Raw genomic sequence first — 15,939 nt, forward strand, 5'->3', positions numbered from 1 at the left:
TGAAGGAAGCATACACTTTAAGTTATGTTTGCAAGGACATATATTATAGAACATTCCCAATTGTATGTTTATGTTTACAATCAGATAATGAGAAATTCTGTTTTTTTAATCTTTGTTTCATTCTTCAGGAAGTGACCAGTTATCTTGGCTCTCCTAGCAAGGTCTTCTACAAGAGTGAAGATAAGGTATGTGCTATGAATCATATTTGAAAGACTAGGTGACAGAAGTAAAGATATGGAAAAATGCTACTGTACATCTCCTAACAAGAGTTCAAAGATCTCACACCTCCATGAAATTTAGAGTTTCTTGTAAGTTTTCTTTGATTGTGGTTCATCAATCATGCAAATAAGATTTTGATTAATATGGCATGTGTCCATTGATAACTTGCCATCAATGACCATCATTTGGAAAATATGTAACTGTGAAACCAGACAAACAGACAGTCCAAAAAACACTACCTCCCTATGAATGAGTAGCTTCTTCCATTGACCTCATGACCTGGAAAGTCTAAAACTAGTTCTACCAACTCTGTACCCAATACATCCTGTCACTCCATCAAGTCTGACCTTTGCAGTAACATCATTTTTCCACTCGCTTTCTGTCAGTCTACTGACAGTATATCTAAATAACTATGAATTCACAAGGACACAAACATCAAGGCACATTGAAAACAAAACCTCCATACATGGAGGCAATAAATTAGAATATAACTTGTCTTATATGAAGTAATTCTAAAGGTTTGAAGTTGCCAGTGTTGAGTGATGATTTTGAAGTTGCCAGTGTTGAGTGATGATTTTGTTGTTGTTGCAGATGAGAATCCATTCCCCGTCTCCACGGAAACTGGCTCCGTCCAAGTCTTCTGATTACTTCTTTAATTATTTCACACTTGGGCTGGTGAGTGATAGTTTTTTGTTTGTGGAAAGTTAACATCACTATACAGTGAAAGCGGTAATAAAACAAGTGCAGCTCAGCTTTATAAGTTATCATCCCATACAAACAATATACAAGTGAAGTATGCATTATACAACAGTTTATCAATCAGACTACATTTTAAAGTGATAAACAACAATTAAGAGTATTATCTGTATCTAATACGTACAGTGATTACAATATTGTATTATGCAAATGTCCTTTATTGGTAGACTTGCATTATTCTTGTTTGAGGTCATATCTCTAAAAATATTCTAGTTTGAGGTCATATCTCTAAAACATCTTAAGACATGGGATTTGTATGTCAGACTGAGTATGTATCTAACTATCAATTATCTCAGTAATTACTATTCATCCTTTGGAAACTGTTACTTATGAGTTGTTTTATGCTGAAGAAAGCATGTATGATTTAAGATTCATCATAGTATGTGAAGTTGTTTAATGACATATCTTCTTTTTTATCTGTCTTAGGATGTATTGTTTGATGCAAATACTCATCGAGTCAAGAAATTTATTCTACAAACCAACTTTCCAGGGCATTACAACTTCAACATGTGAGTCACAAGCTCTTGATACTTGTTTTTGTTACATTTTTACATCTTGTTTCTCTCTTCCATTTGAATCTGTGACAAATACTGTAAATGTTGACATTTTGTGAGGGGTTTAACGTTTGTGGTTTTTGCTGTGATCGCTTCACTGCAAATGTAAAACCACTGCAAAAATTGATGTTCTATCTTCCACCTGCCCATCCCGTTATTTCAACTGCAAATTTATGACCACCACAAACTCATTTTTCCCAACTGAAAGCTAAACCAAAACCTAAAAGCATTTACAGTATGTTGCTATGGATTTGTTCTAGTTGATGTGATGTACACATTTGAGGTCATAACAAATTTGTTATCAAGCCACAGAAGCGATGAAGGCCAAAACACTATTTTCCAGTAATCCGTTCCAGAATATGAAGACACTGTTTTTAAAAACCTCTCAATTTTTGTTGATTTATCATAATCTATATATCATGATGATGATGTGTAGGTCTTACATGAATGTTAGATTTTGAAATTTATTACAATGAGGTATCCATAAAGAAAAAGTGATTCTCTGTATTGCTCATTTTTGTGAGCCTCCTAAAATACCAAGAAAATGGCAGTTCGACTGTATAAGGTTGCCATTACTATGTCAAAAATTCAATAGTATGGTACATTAAGAACACTTAGTTTTATGATAGCTTTTAACTTGGCAATAAAATGTGTAATGGCCTATGTAATCTGAGAAAATTATATCGGTCAATCCTTTTATTTATGAAAATTGCAGCAAAATGCATGTGTGTGTGTCGAATTGCACTCCCAATGTGCAGCAGTTTTGCTGTGGATATGGTGTCATTTTCATGGCCACAAAAATTTTTGCATTCCCTTGAAATACAACACACACATACATATTCAGATAGGCTTACCAGTTTATTATAACTGGAGGTGTTAACACAGGCAGTATGGGTTTACAAGGGCTGGACAATTAGTTCAATCAGGGAGGTTCCGTGTCATTGGAGCTAGGAGAGGATTTTTGATGGGGTGAAATGGACTGAGTGACTCCAGCCTTTACGAGATATCTGGGGTTATGGCTTGTCAAAGAGTTTTATGAAAATTTTCCTTTACTTTTTGTGCCTGTACGAAAAAGTAGAGCTTGATTACATGCGACTTTCTGTAGTTTTGTGGCTATATTTGAAATTATTATAATTGAGTCTAAATGATCATTCAAAATGCTGTTTAAGCTTCCATTTGTACAAAGGAAATAAAAAAAGCATTTATAATAAAGCATTTCATGAAAGTTACCGGATTGAAAATAAGAAAGGAATCAGTAGAAAACTGGAGAAAATATTTCTTCTGATCAGCTGTTTGCAAAGACTACCACATGCAGGTGGGGAAGTATTGATATCATGTGTCGTTGTTTTGGGATGAGTACAAATTCTCAAAATGTGATGAGTATGAATTCCCAAAATGGGATGAGTATAATTGATGAATCCTCTGTCAGATTGCAAGACACCAAGTTTGCCAAGATGTCCAGAATTTTTGTCCACCCACAAAATTCAAGGAACCTACCGACAGACACTGAGAAAAGCCTAACACAGCCTGACATTGAAGTGCCTGTACCCTGATTTGTCTCCTGCTGCCTACTGGAGCAGGTTTAAGCTCCAACCTTTTGCCCCCAGACTAGCGGGTTACAACCCTCCTCATCCCCGCACCTCTCCGCCATTAGAGCCGTAATTTATGGTTCCAGCACCGGCCATTCCCTCGGCTGAACACCGCCGTTATTTATCGCTTTTATGAGCTATTAGTTAGACATATCCCGGACCGATGGAATACGGTAATCCATCCATCTAACCTGCGTACGGAGGGTCGGGTTTGTGGCCTGGCCACTGCCGAAGCCGGCCTGACAATTAGCAGTGGGACACGTCTATTTTTAACCTGCACGTTAAAAGGTTTGGACTCCAAAACAGTCCGGAAAGCACCGGGTCGAAGAGATTGATAAAAGCAAGAAATCCGAGGAAGAGTAACGGGATGAGCATTCATTATTCATGGGGTTTTCTGGCCCCCGTGGCACATGGGCCGTCCCAGGGCACGCATTTGCTGAACTTTTTGACACTGATGCTCAAATATATGGTATCCCTTTCTCTTTACAGATATTACCGCTGTGATTTCAGGATCCCAATTAAGAAAGGTAGGTGTGTATGTGTTGATGGTGGTGGTGGGAGGGGGGTGCGTGGTAGGTAGATTGTGTTAATGGGTGGTAAATGGAGAATGAGTGAAGACAGAGCTATGGGGACTGTCCGTGTCTGATGGTCACTTTCCGTGGCACGTTGCGGCTGGGAGCACGGTCAGAACCACGACCACAACACCGCCGCAGCCATCCCCCTCGCGTCACCCGCCCATCTGTTATTATTCCGCTCCCGACCTCTCGCCGATCCTCGCAAACAGTTTCCTCCCTGTTTTTACGACTTTTTCAGCACTGTTTGATTTGCAATTATTGCAGGTTTACGGTCAATGTTAGGAAGGCGGTGCATTTGTACCCTCGGAATTGATGGCAGTTTTAAGACGGGATGTATCGCGCCACCGTGCAGCGCGATGTGAGGCATTTTATGACGGGCACACATAAAGCCATGAGGGAGATTTTCATGGTGGTCATAAAACAGGCTGGATGGAAGGAGCTTGGGAGTGATGTATTCATGTTGTGCTTTAATCAGCTCAAAGTGGGAGTCCTGAATAGTAAATACTCCAGGAGCTTCAGTAGTTACAGAGTGGAGTTCTGTGGAAGTTTGCACACATGATGTAGACAACTCTTGCTGAAGAGTGCATCTTATAGTGTTTAGATTGAATACTAGAAGAGGTAGGCAGGCAGACAATGATATACTATGTATGTACTTTATATATTTCTAAAAATTGTCTAGATTTTCAGGTCTTCAGTAGGGTCTTTCCCATATGTTTTTTGTGTTAACCACTCCCCCTACCAGTGACGCACTGTTATTTGGTAAGGTCAAGTGCCCCTACAGCATCATGAAAGCTATATAGGACCTTTGCCTTTACTTCTTATAGCTAATACCTGGTTGGTATGCCATGTGTCCCTGTCGCACCCTGCCAGATGCATTAAGGACCAGACGTGATGTCTGGACTGATGTCACATTTGCACGACATCAATGGTGTCACATTTCAACATTAATTTTTCCTTCCCTTAGCCATTGAAAATGGCGTCAACACAGTTCATTACCTCCATCAAGGTGGTATTGTTCTTGGTGTGATTGTGTGTATGTCTGCAAGTTTGTGTTTCTGACCCATGTTTTTGTTAGCATAACTCGAAAAGCTGGGAATTGATTGTGATCATGTGTATATAATGGTAGGTCTTGTTTTCTATTGGGAGGTGCAGCATGAATAGCTACTGGGAAGGACAACCTGAAAACATGAATGAGTTGTTACCTGCTCATCCTATGTAGTAACTTTTCAAAAGTTTGTTTGTCATCTTTGATTTGTTCCTCGACACAAAATATTTCAATGGAAATCTTTTTTATGGCCTCCTTCGGTCAATATTGACCGTGGTGAAATCCTGGTAAAAAATGGAAATCAGGATACGTCTTTTATTGGATGCAATTTATATGGCCTATGATGTACATGCAAATTTGTCGTACATTTCTAAGTTGAACTTGTGGAAACTACAGTATGTTGAGCAGACAACATTGATAGGAGTTGGTGCTCCCCTTGGTGCTGAAACTATGGTAATAGTTCATCAACCCTTCGACGACTGGACGGAAGGGAAATGCATTGAACCACAATTAGTAAAGCAGTCCAAAACTAGTAAAACTTTACAATAGAAGATATAGCCTCTATAATTGGCTTTCTTCCGGTTGGAAATACTGCTTCATGTTAACAGTTTTTTTTTTCCTCCCCAGATTTCAGCTCTGACCTACAGGACGACACCTTTACTATCACACCTTACACAAAGGTCAGTGCTATGGCTTTAGTATGCTATTTTACTATCTAAAGACTGGTTTAAATGAGTATTAGTCACTGTGTACAATACTGTGGCATGGTTGATCAGAATCTGTGGTTTCCAGGACATTTTGTGGCTTTTGGTACAAGGGAAGGCAACTTTACATGTCTGTTGTGAATGAGGCGATCAACATGAGAAGCTTTTAGAATTCCTCCTCCGTAATCCAATAGTAGGTCACTGTTTGCCACTATTTTGGAGCTGCCCAACACTTTTATGTACATGTAGATCTAAAACATTGTGCTGTCAAAATACAATGTGATAAGTGTGGCAAAATTGTTTGGTGCCAACAAAACAAGGTTAGACTATTATATATGTCTTGTACAATCAGAATTATGTAATGATAGATTGCTTTTAGGCAGAAAATTTGACAGTTCATAAGTGCCCATCCTCTTCATTATGATGTATGGTTCTAGTCTGGATGTGTCACAGCCTTGGGTGTCACACTTAAAAATGGTGTCAGACGGAAGATTAACCCTATCCTTTTCGATAAAGTGTTTGGGTACTAAGTTTGCATTGGTCATAGTGTTAGAAGAGGGAGAAAGTTTAAAGTAGCCTTAGTCATATGGAATTTAATTGAGACAACGTCAAGGCCAAACAGATTTGTAAAAGGGATTATGGATGTGTGTAGTAATAATTCAGGTATTTTGCTAGCTTGTGAGAGGGACCTCCAGTAATCTGCCATAATCCCACCCAGGTGTTAGCCAGCATCTCTGTCCCCATCCTCCATACATCCATCAGTCTTTCCACAGGACAGACATTACCTGGTCCCTCCAGCCAGCCTCGTACAAGGCTCAAAACAATTCTTATACATTGTAGTTCTGTATATCTGTACCCATGGAGTTACCTGCATGGTACAAGTTTTACCCTTTGGTTTGTCTTTCAGTTCATCGAACACATGATACGGGCAGCATTTGGAATATTTTTATCTGCTGTTTTCAAGGATATCAGTATTAAGAAAGGCAAGGCATTTGGGGCTGAGTGATAGCCTTGTGTTACTCTATTGACACAGGCTGAGATTATCTTAAACCAGCATGCAGGTTAGGTGCATGTAGACAGCCCCAATCTTATCTGAAATACATATGCAGGTGGTGTTCCAAGCCCTGGTCTAACAGGACACGCTCTCTCATGACACCAGGGACCCACCCTAGCCCCCAGAGGACTGTGTTAATAGCTTTCTCACAGCATTTTACAGTGGCTTCGCTCCCAATGTCAGCGGTGCCAGCACCCCTTGGCCCTGCACTCCTTTACTAATGTGATCAAGTGCTTGGTGTTTTATCCCAATAAATGGTTTGCCACTTTACAATGTCACCTTGGGTACTTGTATGTACCATGCCCTACTTGGTAGTACAATGGGCAAGTTCCTTTTGGAAGGAGATTAGATTTATGATTCATTCTGTAGTAGTGACACTCTATGTATATGTGGATAGTTGTAAACTCATGACAAGACAATGGTAGCCAATTTGATAATACATCTAAACTTAGAAAGTAGTTAGAAAGGGTTTCAGTGAAGCTTGCTTCTTTGTTGAGACATAGTGATAAAAGATCTCTATCATGATGCCACAATTTGAAGATGATGATTTATGGTTTATTGACATCACAAACCAAAAGCACTCTTTTATAGTGTCATAACTGTAATAATTGTGCAAAACTTTAAATAAACAAATCAAAATATGATGCTAATTCACAATTAATCCAATAAAGAGTATGAAAAGGATTAGAATTGTAGGAAAAATGTAGAATAGTGCATAGCTCATTAGGCATACTGGTCGTGAGCTGCTGTTGGTAATGTGATATACATGATGATGAAACATGGACCAAATCTAGGCTGACTCCAAACAGAACATGCAGCTTTAATGTGGGAGACAGGCTGGCATGTGGCGGTCCCGCGGGACGGCAGGGACAAATGCACATGATGTGGTTACAGACCGGACTGTAATGGCTGTCCTTGGTGTATTTGTACTAATGACATTATCAAACTGGCAGGGATGGGCTCACAAGTCTGCACGCTCCTCTACATGTAATCTCCAAGTAGATGTAATAAGGATTGGTTCCATCTCAGTGTTTTACACCTGTAGGCAGAGGCATAGTATTAACCTTCAGGCTGCTAAGGTAGCCATCTGGCACCGGCCAAATCTGTATTGGTTTTAGGATAAGGCAACAGGGAGAGGGTTAAAAGGTGCTCTATTAGAGAAGAGTACTGAATGGTTTAAAAACAGGCATAAACTTCTGCTCTGTTGTGTGTTTCTGCTGAGCAGAAATGCAGGAAAAAAAACTCAGAATCTCAGATGCTTTAAAGCTGCAGTATTGTTGGTACATGTAGTTGTTTAATAACTGTAAAGTACTAAAGGGTAGGGAATAAAAAGACTTGGAAAATGCAGCAATATGATTGATAGAATCCGAATCGGTTTTTACCCTATTCTTCCAGCCTGAGAAATGTTTGATAACCAAAGTGTCTGTCTACAGCTTGTAACAGGAAAAATAGACACACTAAAAGAAAGTTTATTGTCTAAAATTGACATGTGCATTTTGAAGCGACCCCTAAGGACAAATCACAAATTAATGATGGATAGATCAATGCCAACCATGCAGGCAAACACATACATTTTCTACCTGTATGACTGGGCCTTTCACCAAAGTTTGGCTGGCTGACAAAAAGGAAACCTGCAAAACAGAAATCCCTACAAATTGCCTCAAAAAGATGTTAAATGTTAGCTGGAGCCTCTGATTGGAAAGTATCCCAAAAGGTAACATTATGTACTACAATCACTAGCTATCAGGATAGGTCTTCAAAACATTTTGATACTTTGATAATGAAGCTGTCTTAGTTGTTCTTTTGGTACTATTTTATCCAGTCAATATGAAATACTTTTTTTTTCTGTCTGCACTTCATATTAAATAGAGCTGTAATATACAAATGTGTGTACTATTAATTCAACAAAGTGCATATCTTATTTGTCAGTTACTAGATTTGTAACAAAGTTCCCATTGATTTTGTCAGGAGTACTATATGGTCAAGGGCAGGGGCATGTGTCCTGTTACTAAACAGGGACACTGGACACTTAGCGTTTGATCTTTAAGTGGCCTTACCTGCTATTTAAGGTGTCGTAAACTTGCAATTATTTGTCAACTACCAGGTGATCAGATTGATGTAGGTTTCCAATACTGAACTTCATGTATGACTCATTCAGCCCCTATGCCATAATGGTCTGACTCTCTGTATATACTGTATGTGAAATTTATGATGGCCATCTTTTTAACTGTGGCAATGTAGGAGCCTATATTTCACAATTTTCAATATTTCCAATGCACTTCAATACTTCATAGTCTTATGAATCAAAATCTGGTTGTAATTTAGTCTGTACTTTCTTATAATGTGATATTGTAAGGGATAAATTAGAAGATGTTGTGAAGGGTGATTGTGAAAAACAACAGAAATGTTACAGTAACTAGGTAAATCATCGCTGCAATTTCACTTTGCCTGCTGCATGGAATTGGGTAAAGGTGGTAGCACAACAGCGCCTTCTAGCGGACAATCCCAAACTGCATCTTTCCTTGATGCACCTGCAGTACGGTAGATATTACATTTCCAATTTGAAGCAGAATACACCAGGTGATAATCTACAATGCAGCAGTGACTCCCCCTAGCAGTTGATAACAAAATTGCAGCATACCTGGTAATCAAAATAAACAGGATCCTAATTATTTGTAGATTCAATCTCATTAGCTCATTAGCATCAGAATTATAAAACTCACTGCTATATTTATCCTGTTGTTCAAAGCTTTATGTTGTTGTTGACATGTATGATGTGTACATATGTATACATAAGTTGAATCTGTAAATAACTAGTATACATTAGTCATTATAGGTGTAGTAAGATATTACATTCTTTTATCACTGTAATTGAACATTTGCTTATTACCAGGACCTACATAGCTTGTAAGAGAGCATACATGTAGATACAGTAATAAATGTCTTTCGTTCACCCTATCCTATTTCCAGTGGGACAGTGTGCAGGATTTTCTATACAAGCCGGTGGAGAAACCAGTTGTTCTGAACCGGGCGTCCACAACCAACACGACCAACCCGTTCGGCTCCACCTTCTGCTACGGCTGCCAACATATGATCTTTGAAGTGAGTGAACCTTTTTTTTTTCACTCACAAATTACACTTTGATAACTGAGGAAAGGCAGTAGTTTGTGACTACCATGATCACTCATTCAATGATTAGCTTTTATGCCGACATGTGAGAAAGAGAAAAGATAAAGAATCTGTCTATAGTTCAACACTTTTTGGATATGTGAACCACAAAATGTTCTACGATTTAAACCAAGTCCCAGTTAAAATTGCTCCTTGTGATACTTCTCAAAAGGGTAATTATTCTTTTGGCTGTAATGATGGAACTACATGTATCACAGAAGTCTATGAATTGGGGGACTGAGTGCCTAGTAGACAGTATCCTGTGCTCCTATTGGCTGATTGACTGGTTCCATGGTAACTGTCTCCCAGGTGATGTCCAATAACCACATTGCAGCTGTCACCGTGTACCAGCCCAACAAGCCAGGGGTGTGTGACGATCGATGACCTCACCACGGACCAAACAACAGGAACATCCCCAGACATACATGTACATGTATCTATATCTATGGAATTAACCATCTTCCTGCTTAGGCAGCCTTTTAGCACCAAATTGGAATTGGTTATATGATTAGTCAGCAGGAGAAGGTTAACACTTAGTATAATCTTGCTGAACTGGACAGAAAGGCAGAGAGTCCAAATTTTCCCCAAACAAGCGCATGTAAACAGATTTAAATATAAGAAATGACAGTTGTAGTGCCATTGCAAACTTTATCTCTCTTCAAATAATAAGCCTTTTTCTTACACATTAGAATTGGATGTACAGTACTTGTATTATGACCCAGTATGTGGTTATGTGTGTCAGTTGAAGAAATTTTTAAAAGCATTAAGACTTTATGCCTGAACTTAGTAGTGTTACAAAGAAATGTTGCATGCACATGTGGATGAAGTGTACAAAAGAAATTATGTTGATCTGTCAAATGTATGTATAACATGTTACATGTAGCTATGAAATCTTCTGATATACAACTTCTGATATAAAGTGTGAGTTGTCCTTTCCCCATCACTATACTGTGTCTGGTGAATGGAGTAGTGACATGTGGTCTAGATATATGTTAGAATATGTAGGATTGATCCTGAAACTTCTTATTGTGGTATTGAAATTAAAGGAAGGGGAGAGTTAGTGACCATCCTTATCATTACTGTAGTGCGGTTAATTGATTGATGTTCGAAAGATATGCTAAGTTATGCAGTTACACAGTCATTTTGAGAATTACACCCATTCTTTTACCTGATGTCTGACAATGATTTGAACTGTGGCATTTTCTAGGTCTGAAGTTGTCAACTCTACAACACTTGGTGGAATGAATGGCAATTCAACTGAAAGTTGTTAGTTTTTTCTCACAGTACTGGGAAAAGCTTTGTATAATTTGTCTTAGATGGACTTGAAGAAGATGAATTGTCTAAACTGTATACTGATGACAGAGACCAATATTCTATGATGAAGGATTTATTGCTCAGTTGTTGGAGATCTTACTCGGATTGCTGAATTTGAATTTTATATCAATGCAAATCTCAACTAGCCTGAATACCACCCTAGTTAGTTTCCATGGCTCCTATATAATCTGGAAAGTATAGGAGCTGCAGAAAACTAACTAGGGTGGCACTCAGGATAAAACTCAACCGCAAGTTAACATGAAATATGTTGTCATTGATGAACTTTGTGTGAAATTATCTAGGAATTGTCCATTGCTACTCCTGATACATGTACCCTTGGAGCAGGGTCTCCCAGTTACCAACAGTTACCAACCAGAAGCTCAATTGTGAGGCTGGTACCAGTTGAGCTACAGGGACATCCCAGCGGTTACATGTTACTCTTGACTTATGATTGCTTTCTATGATGAAGCTACATGGGAGATGCAATGTACATACCAATAACGCATGTACATGAATAATTCTGTAACTGTTACAATAGATGTGATAGAAGAGGAAATATATTGTTCTGGGGCAATGGACGACCTTTTTGTTAGTCTGGTACATGTTGGTATCCAAGAAAGACTCACTGTGTGCAGTTTGTCATGTGATTTCAAAACACTATCAAAAACAAACATTTTTTGATGTGTTAATGCTTGTGTTCATACCTGAAAAAAACCAATGTACATGGATAAATAGTTTCTGTTGACTGAGGAGGAAGGACTTGAGCCATTAATAAAGTGATTTTATGTCGAAAGAAGTTAAATATGCCATACCATGATTATCTGTTGTGTGTTGTGGGTGAGGGCGGAGGTTGATTGCTGGTCAATCTTCTACATTTGCTGCTACTACATGTTACCTGTCAATCAGGAACCTTTAGAACTATGTACACCTTATTACATTCATCTGTGAGCCCATACGATGTACAATGTATGTTGTGTTATACATGTAAGACTGGTCTAGTAACTATATCCAAAGTACTTGCAATGGAAAATGGTGAACAATAGTTGGGATAAAAGGGTTAAAAATATACTATACCAGTCATATACAAATGCATCTTATGCAAGATTAACAGTTACAGTTACAGCAACTAGATAGAGATATATTGATGTGTTGCTTGAGTAACTGTTGTCTTGTGTACCTGGATGTCTAACCTTCATTGACTTGTTGTGTATCTGCTTGTAGTATGGTGGGCAGGTTGACTTTTCCAGTGTCATTCAGGTACTTTGTCATATTCCAAAGCGAGTTGTAGTTTTTGTTGTGGAAAGAAAGTTGTAACAATCTTGTTCTCCATTGTGTTAGGTGGAAGTGGAAGGGTTTTTTTTATAGCTGACTACCAGCAAATTATACCAGACAGAATAAATTCTTGAGATATCATTTGGTTATACCTTTGGTGTGGATGGTACATAGGCTGGTGTCAATACATGGAATGAACATGAAGATTGTTACTGGTAATTTCGTAGGTGTATATGAGTGCTGTGTTCTTTGTAGTAGTTTGTATGTGATACCTTGTGCTGTATGTTCGAAGTAGGATCAGCATGAAGACTAAATAATATGGTATACGGACACTATTCTTGAGAAACATGAATGTGTTTTAGTTCGCTTTGAAGTCATTGTCATTGGACCAAGTGATTAGACAAATTTTTATCTCAACTGTCACGAATAGCAGATTTTAATGTAGCTTGTAAGTTGTTTATTGGTACTTACTTCAGAGTGAATGGATACTTAATACTTATAGCATGCAAGTCTATTGTTATGACTGATTGTTGGAAGTTTTGTTTAAAAGTTAGGGAAAGTCACCCTGAATTGATTAATTTGTAAGTTAGACTAGTATTCATTGTTTTATGTTGATGTCTCAGAATGGACAGTAGAGTAAGAGATTTCAAGATATGTTATGTTTTCTTGGAGGGAAGTTACTTGCCAGGAATATGAACCTCCTAATATGCCAAAGGCAGATTTTGATTTTTCCTTTTCGAAGAATAAAAATGATTTCATTCCTTCAAGTTGGAGTCATTTCTGTAATTCTACAGTCAGCATTTAGTTTCATTGTTTAACTTTGACATTGTCTAGTTGTAGTTCTCTGGTTGCATGTACTGTACAATCAAGGAGGTTGAAAAAAAAGCCTCCTTGGTACAATGTTTTCCGTTTCTAATGGAGGTGACTGCAGAGAAGCGCTGATGAAAAAGAATTTTTTTTACAAGTGCAATAAAACGACTCATTGATCCAATATATTCTCCTAATTCCAAGCAACATTTCATCACCTTTTAACGGTATTAAGAGCTACAAGAAGGGAACAAAAACATTGGCTGTCCGGCTAGTAGCATTTCGATGTAAGAGCTTTCCAATACTTTGTCATTTTCTCCGGATTCCCAGCCCCGCGTGAAACCACCAACCACTCAAACCCACAGGAGTTAATGTTCACGTCATAATGACAGAAGCCGCTGTGATGGCGGGGAGCGATACCCAGCTTCTCCAGACAGATCCCCAGGTAAATGTCTGCCATGAATAAGTACTTTGTGGTCAGAGACGTCTCGTACAGAAGCCACGGCATGTCGTTGGACATGACGTAGGCGAAGCCCCAGACATACGGTGGAAACGTGTCGCCGGGAAACACGTCGTTCGGTACGTACCAATATTTCCACGGACCGTTTGGGTCGCGAGTAGGCTTTTTGTCAGTGATGACCCAACCGAGCATTAATTCGCTCGCTTCAGATTCAGGCAACCCTTTCAAGTATGTGACCAGGCTGAAGATGTTCACAAAGGTGTCTGGTGACGTTTTCATGACGTATTTGGCATTGGGACAAAACTGGAAGGCCCATTTCAAACACATGACTGTCTTAAGGGTGCCATTGCGAGGTGCGTCTGTGAAGCTTTCCTGAATGATATCTCTGAACATCTCGTTCTCGTCTTGAAGAGTTTGCTGGATCCCTGCATCATCGCTCACGCCGAATGCGAAGATGGTTCTGATGGCGCCGATTCCCGGGATGTTAATCTCGTCCCCCCAGGTGTTCCGGATAGCCTGTCTCTGCGCCTTGCTCTCGGGTGGCGTGGTGACAATGATGAGAAGGAAAACATCCTCTCCTTTACATTTACCGGGGTTATTTAAGGTGAAAGTGAAGGGATGCGGGTTCGGTACCCGTCTGAGGTACTCTGGTCGATCCTGATGTGGGTCTCTGCCCTGTAGCGGCCATTCCACTGACGTGACGTCTTGGTGCAATGGGGGAAATACGTAAAGTAGACCAACGAGAACACAGACGGCAACCACAGCCTGAGGGGCCTTGCTGGCACAAAATCTCCCCATTTCTGTTATCTAGTCTTCGAATTCTTCTGTAGGATTCTGAAATACAGAAAATGCAGTCGTAAACGTTTCGTGCATATGATCAATGCCATTACGAGGTTAGACATTAGGAAATTCAATCAGTGATACGTTTACAAAGGGTTGGAATCCAGGTAAATAATATTCGAGTCCTCCCTTTCGGTTTAAGGTGAGGTTGTATACGTAGTTCCGCTCTGAGATGGCCTCCCTGGCATCCAGTGGTGTATACCTGCTGGGACCAGGAAAGACTGTGAATGAAAAAGTGTCCCAAACTGGAAACTAGAACTCCTACCTGGCCGAAGAACTCTTCTGTAGCTCTGATTGAGTCCTTTTGTTTTTCGTGAGGGCAAAGGGCACAGACGGCGGAGTCCAAGAAGAGTTGAGCCTCGGCGACAATTGGTGAAGGTTTGTCTATCAAAAGTAATGAAATGGCAGAGACAACGTAGACCAAATTGGGTTGGGGATGGCGGAAGTGTGAGCGGATACAGCTTTTCGTGCTCCGGTTCGAACTGAAGACTGTAGTTAGAATCTTTAGGTAGTTGCCCCCTCCCCTTGAGCACAAATGGACTACCTCCAGTCAGTCCGGACCATGAAAATATGGGGCAGGTGAGGCAATTACCATGACAAGGACTACGTTGTCTAACTAGTATTGCAGGTGTTTCGTACAAGACGAGTGTGATATCGCGCAGTGATTTTTTTCAATACAAGTAATGAGTATGTCAACAAAAGCTAGGTTTTTGAGAAAATCTCAACTTGAATGTTTGCGAGATGATATCTTCAGTGCGCTTGCGACCTAACGAATGAAAAGACTTACACTGTCATACATTCAGGACCTTCTCCTGGGAGCTTCGGAGCAGTCTGACCAGTTTTAGACCACGCCCATCTTTCACGACGACCATATCACAACCTTTTCATAACAGCAAACGATCCGAAGTACAGATAATATAGTGGTGATTTGTGAAATATTACGAGCGGACGACATGCAAAAGAAACGTTAAGACCTTACTTGACTGTCACATGACAAGTCACGTAGATATATGATACAACTCTATCTATCCCAATATATACTATGCCGTAATATTGACAGTCCCAAACATACAAATATTTTGTCGTCGGAGGTTACCCTCCGCCTCAAAGTAATAAAGATTTTGACTTCAGCGAGCCCTTGCCTCAGCGTTTAGTCAAGAAATTAAAGTGCTTACGAAAATGGTAAAAAATCGGCAAAAATACTTGCTACTGCTGAATACTACATCTTTCTGGATGTATCAGATGTAAATCATAACCCCCAAGAGAGCCTAATTTGGCGAGTTAAAAAAAGAACTGAGAAAAAAGCCCCGTATCTCGCTATAAACGGAGCGACTTTCACTCGCGAACAAGGAAGGCTCGCAATGGGTTTAAAGATGCTATTTTTTTATAATGGATATACTGGGTTTAATCGTGCCCATTCGAGTCAGAAATGGGTGTATTTTTGTTTGGATAGTCACTGAAAATGTAACAACACTAGAAACATCACTCTGCAATCTTCATGGACGAAAAGCGAATACTTTTTCTGAGATCAAATTTAGCCCGTTTTCTCTTTCTGTTCACTTCAAGCAACTTAAAAGAATCA

At 39.4% G+C, this 15,939-nt stretch overlaps 2 protein-coding genes across 2 annotated transcripts in view; one reads left to right on the forward strand and one right to left on the reverse strand.

Annotated features, from left to right (window-relative positions):
- The window catches only part of LOC118416992 (UPF0183 protein C16orf70 homolog), a 40,918-nt gene extending 27,901 nt beyond the window's left edge, over window positions 1-13,017 (forward strand). Inside the window, exons 10-16 of the mRNA XM_035822306.1 lie at window positions 129-185; window positions 811-894; window positions 1,402-1,484; window positions 3,608-3,645; window positions 5,366-5,418; window positions 9,467-9,598; window positions 9,974-13,017. Of these exons, the coding sequence (XP_035678199.1) occupies window positions 129-185; window positions 811-894; window positions 1,402-1,484; window positions 3,608-3,645; window positions 5,366-5,418; window positions 9,467-9,598; window positions 9,974-10,048 (522 nt within the window). The 3' untranslated portion in view covers window positions 10,049-13,017. The remainder of the gene's footprint in view (window positions 1-128; window positions 186-810; window positions 895-1,401; window positions 1,485-3,607; window positions 3,646-5,365; window positions 5,419-9,466; window positions 9,599-9,973) is intronic.
- On the reverse strand, window positions 12,602-15,378 carry LOC118416994 (beta-1,3-galactosyltransferase 1-like). The gene is made up of 3 exons (XM_035822312.1): window positions 15,145-15,378; window positions 14,623-14,741; window positions 12,602-14,351 (listed from the first exon to the last, which is right to left on the reverse strand). Exon 3 carries the CDS (start codon window positions 14,313-14,315, stop codon window positions 13,329-13,331), a length of 987 nt encoding a protein of 328 aa, XP_035678205.1. The 5' UTR covers window positions 14,316-14,351; window positions 14,623-14,741; window positions 15,145-15,378; the 3' UTR covers window positions 12,602-13,328.
- Window positions 15,379-15,939: the final 561 nt, after the last annotated feature.

The sequence above is a fragment of the Branchiostoma floridae genome, chromosome 6, assembly GCF_000003815.2.
Source record: "Branchiostoma floridae strain S238N-H82 chromosome 6, Bfl_VNyyK, whole genome shotgun sequence".
NCBI lineage: Eukaryota > Metazoa > Chordata > Leptocardii > Amphioxiformes > Branchiostomatidae > Branchiostoma > Branchiostoma floridae.

What these genes read in the sequence shown, in the direction of transcription:
- LOC118416994 (XM_035822312.1), bottom strand. Translation starts at nt 14,315, where the DNA reads ATGGGGAGATTTTGTGCCAGCAAGGCCCCTCAGGCTGTGGTTGCCGTC.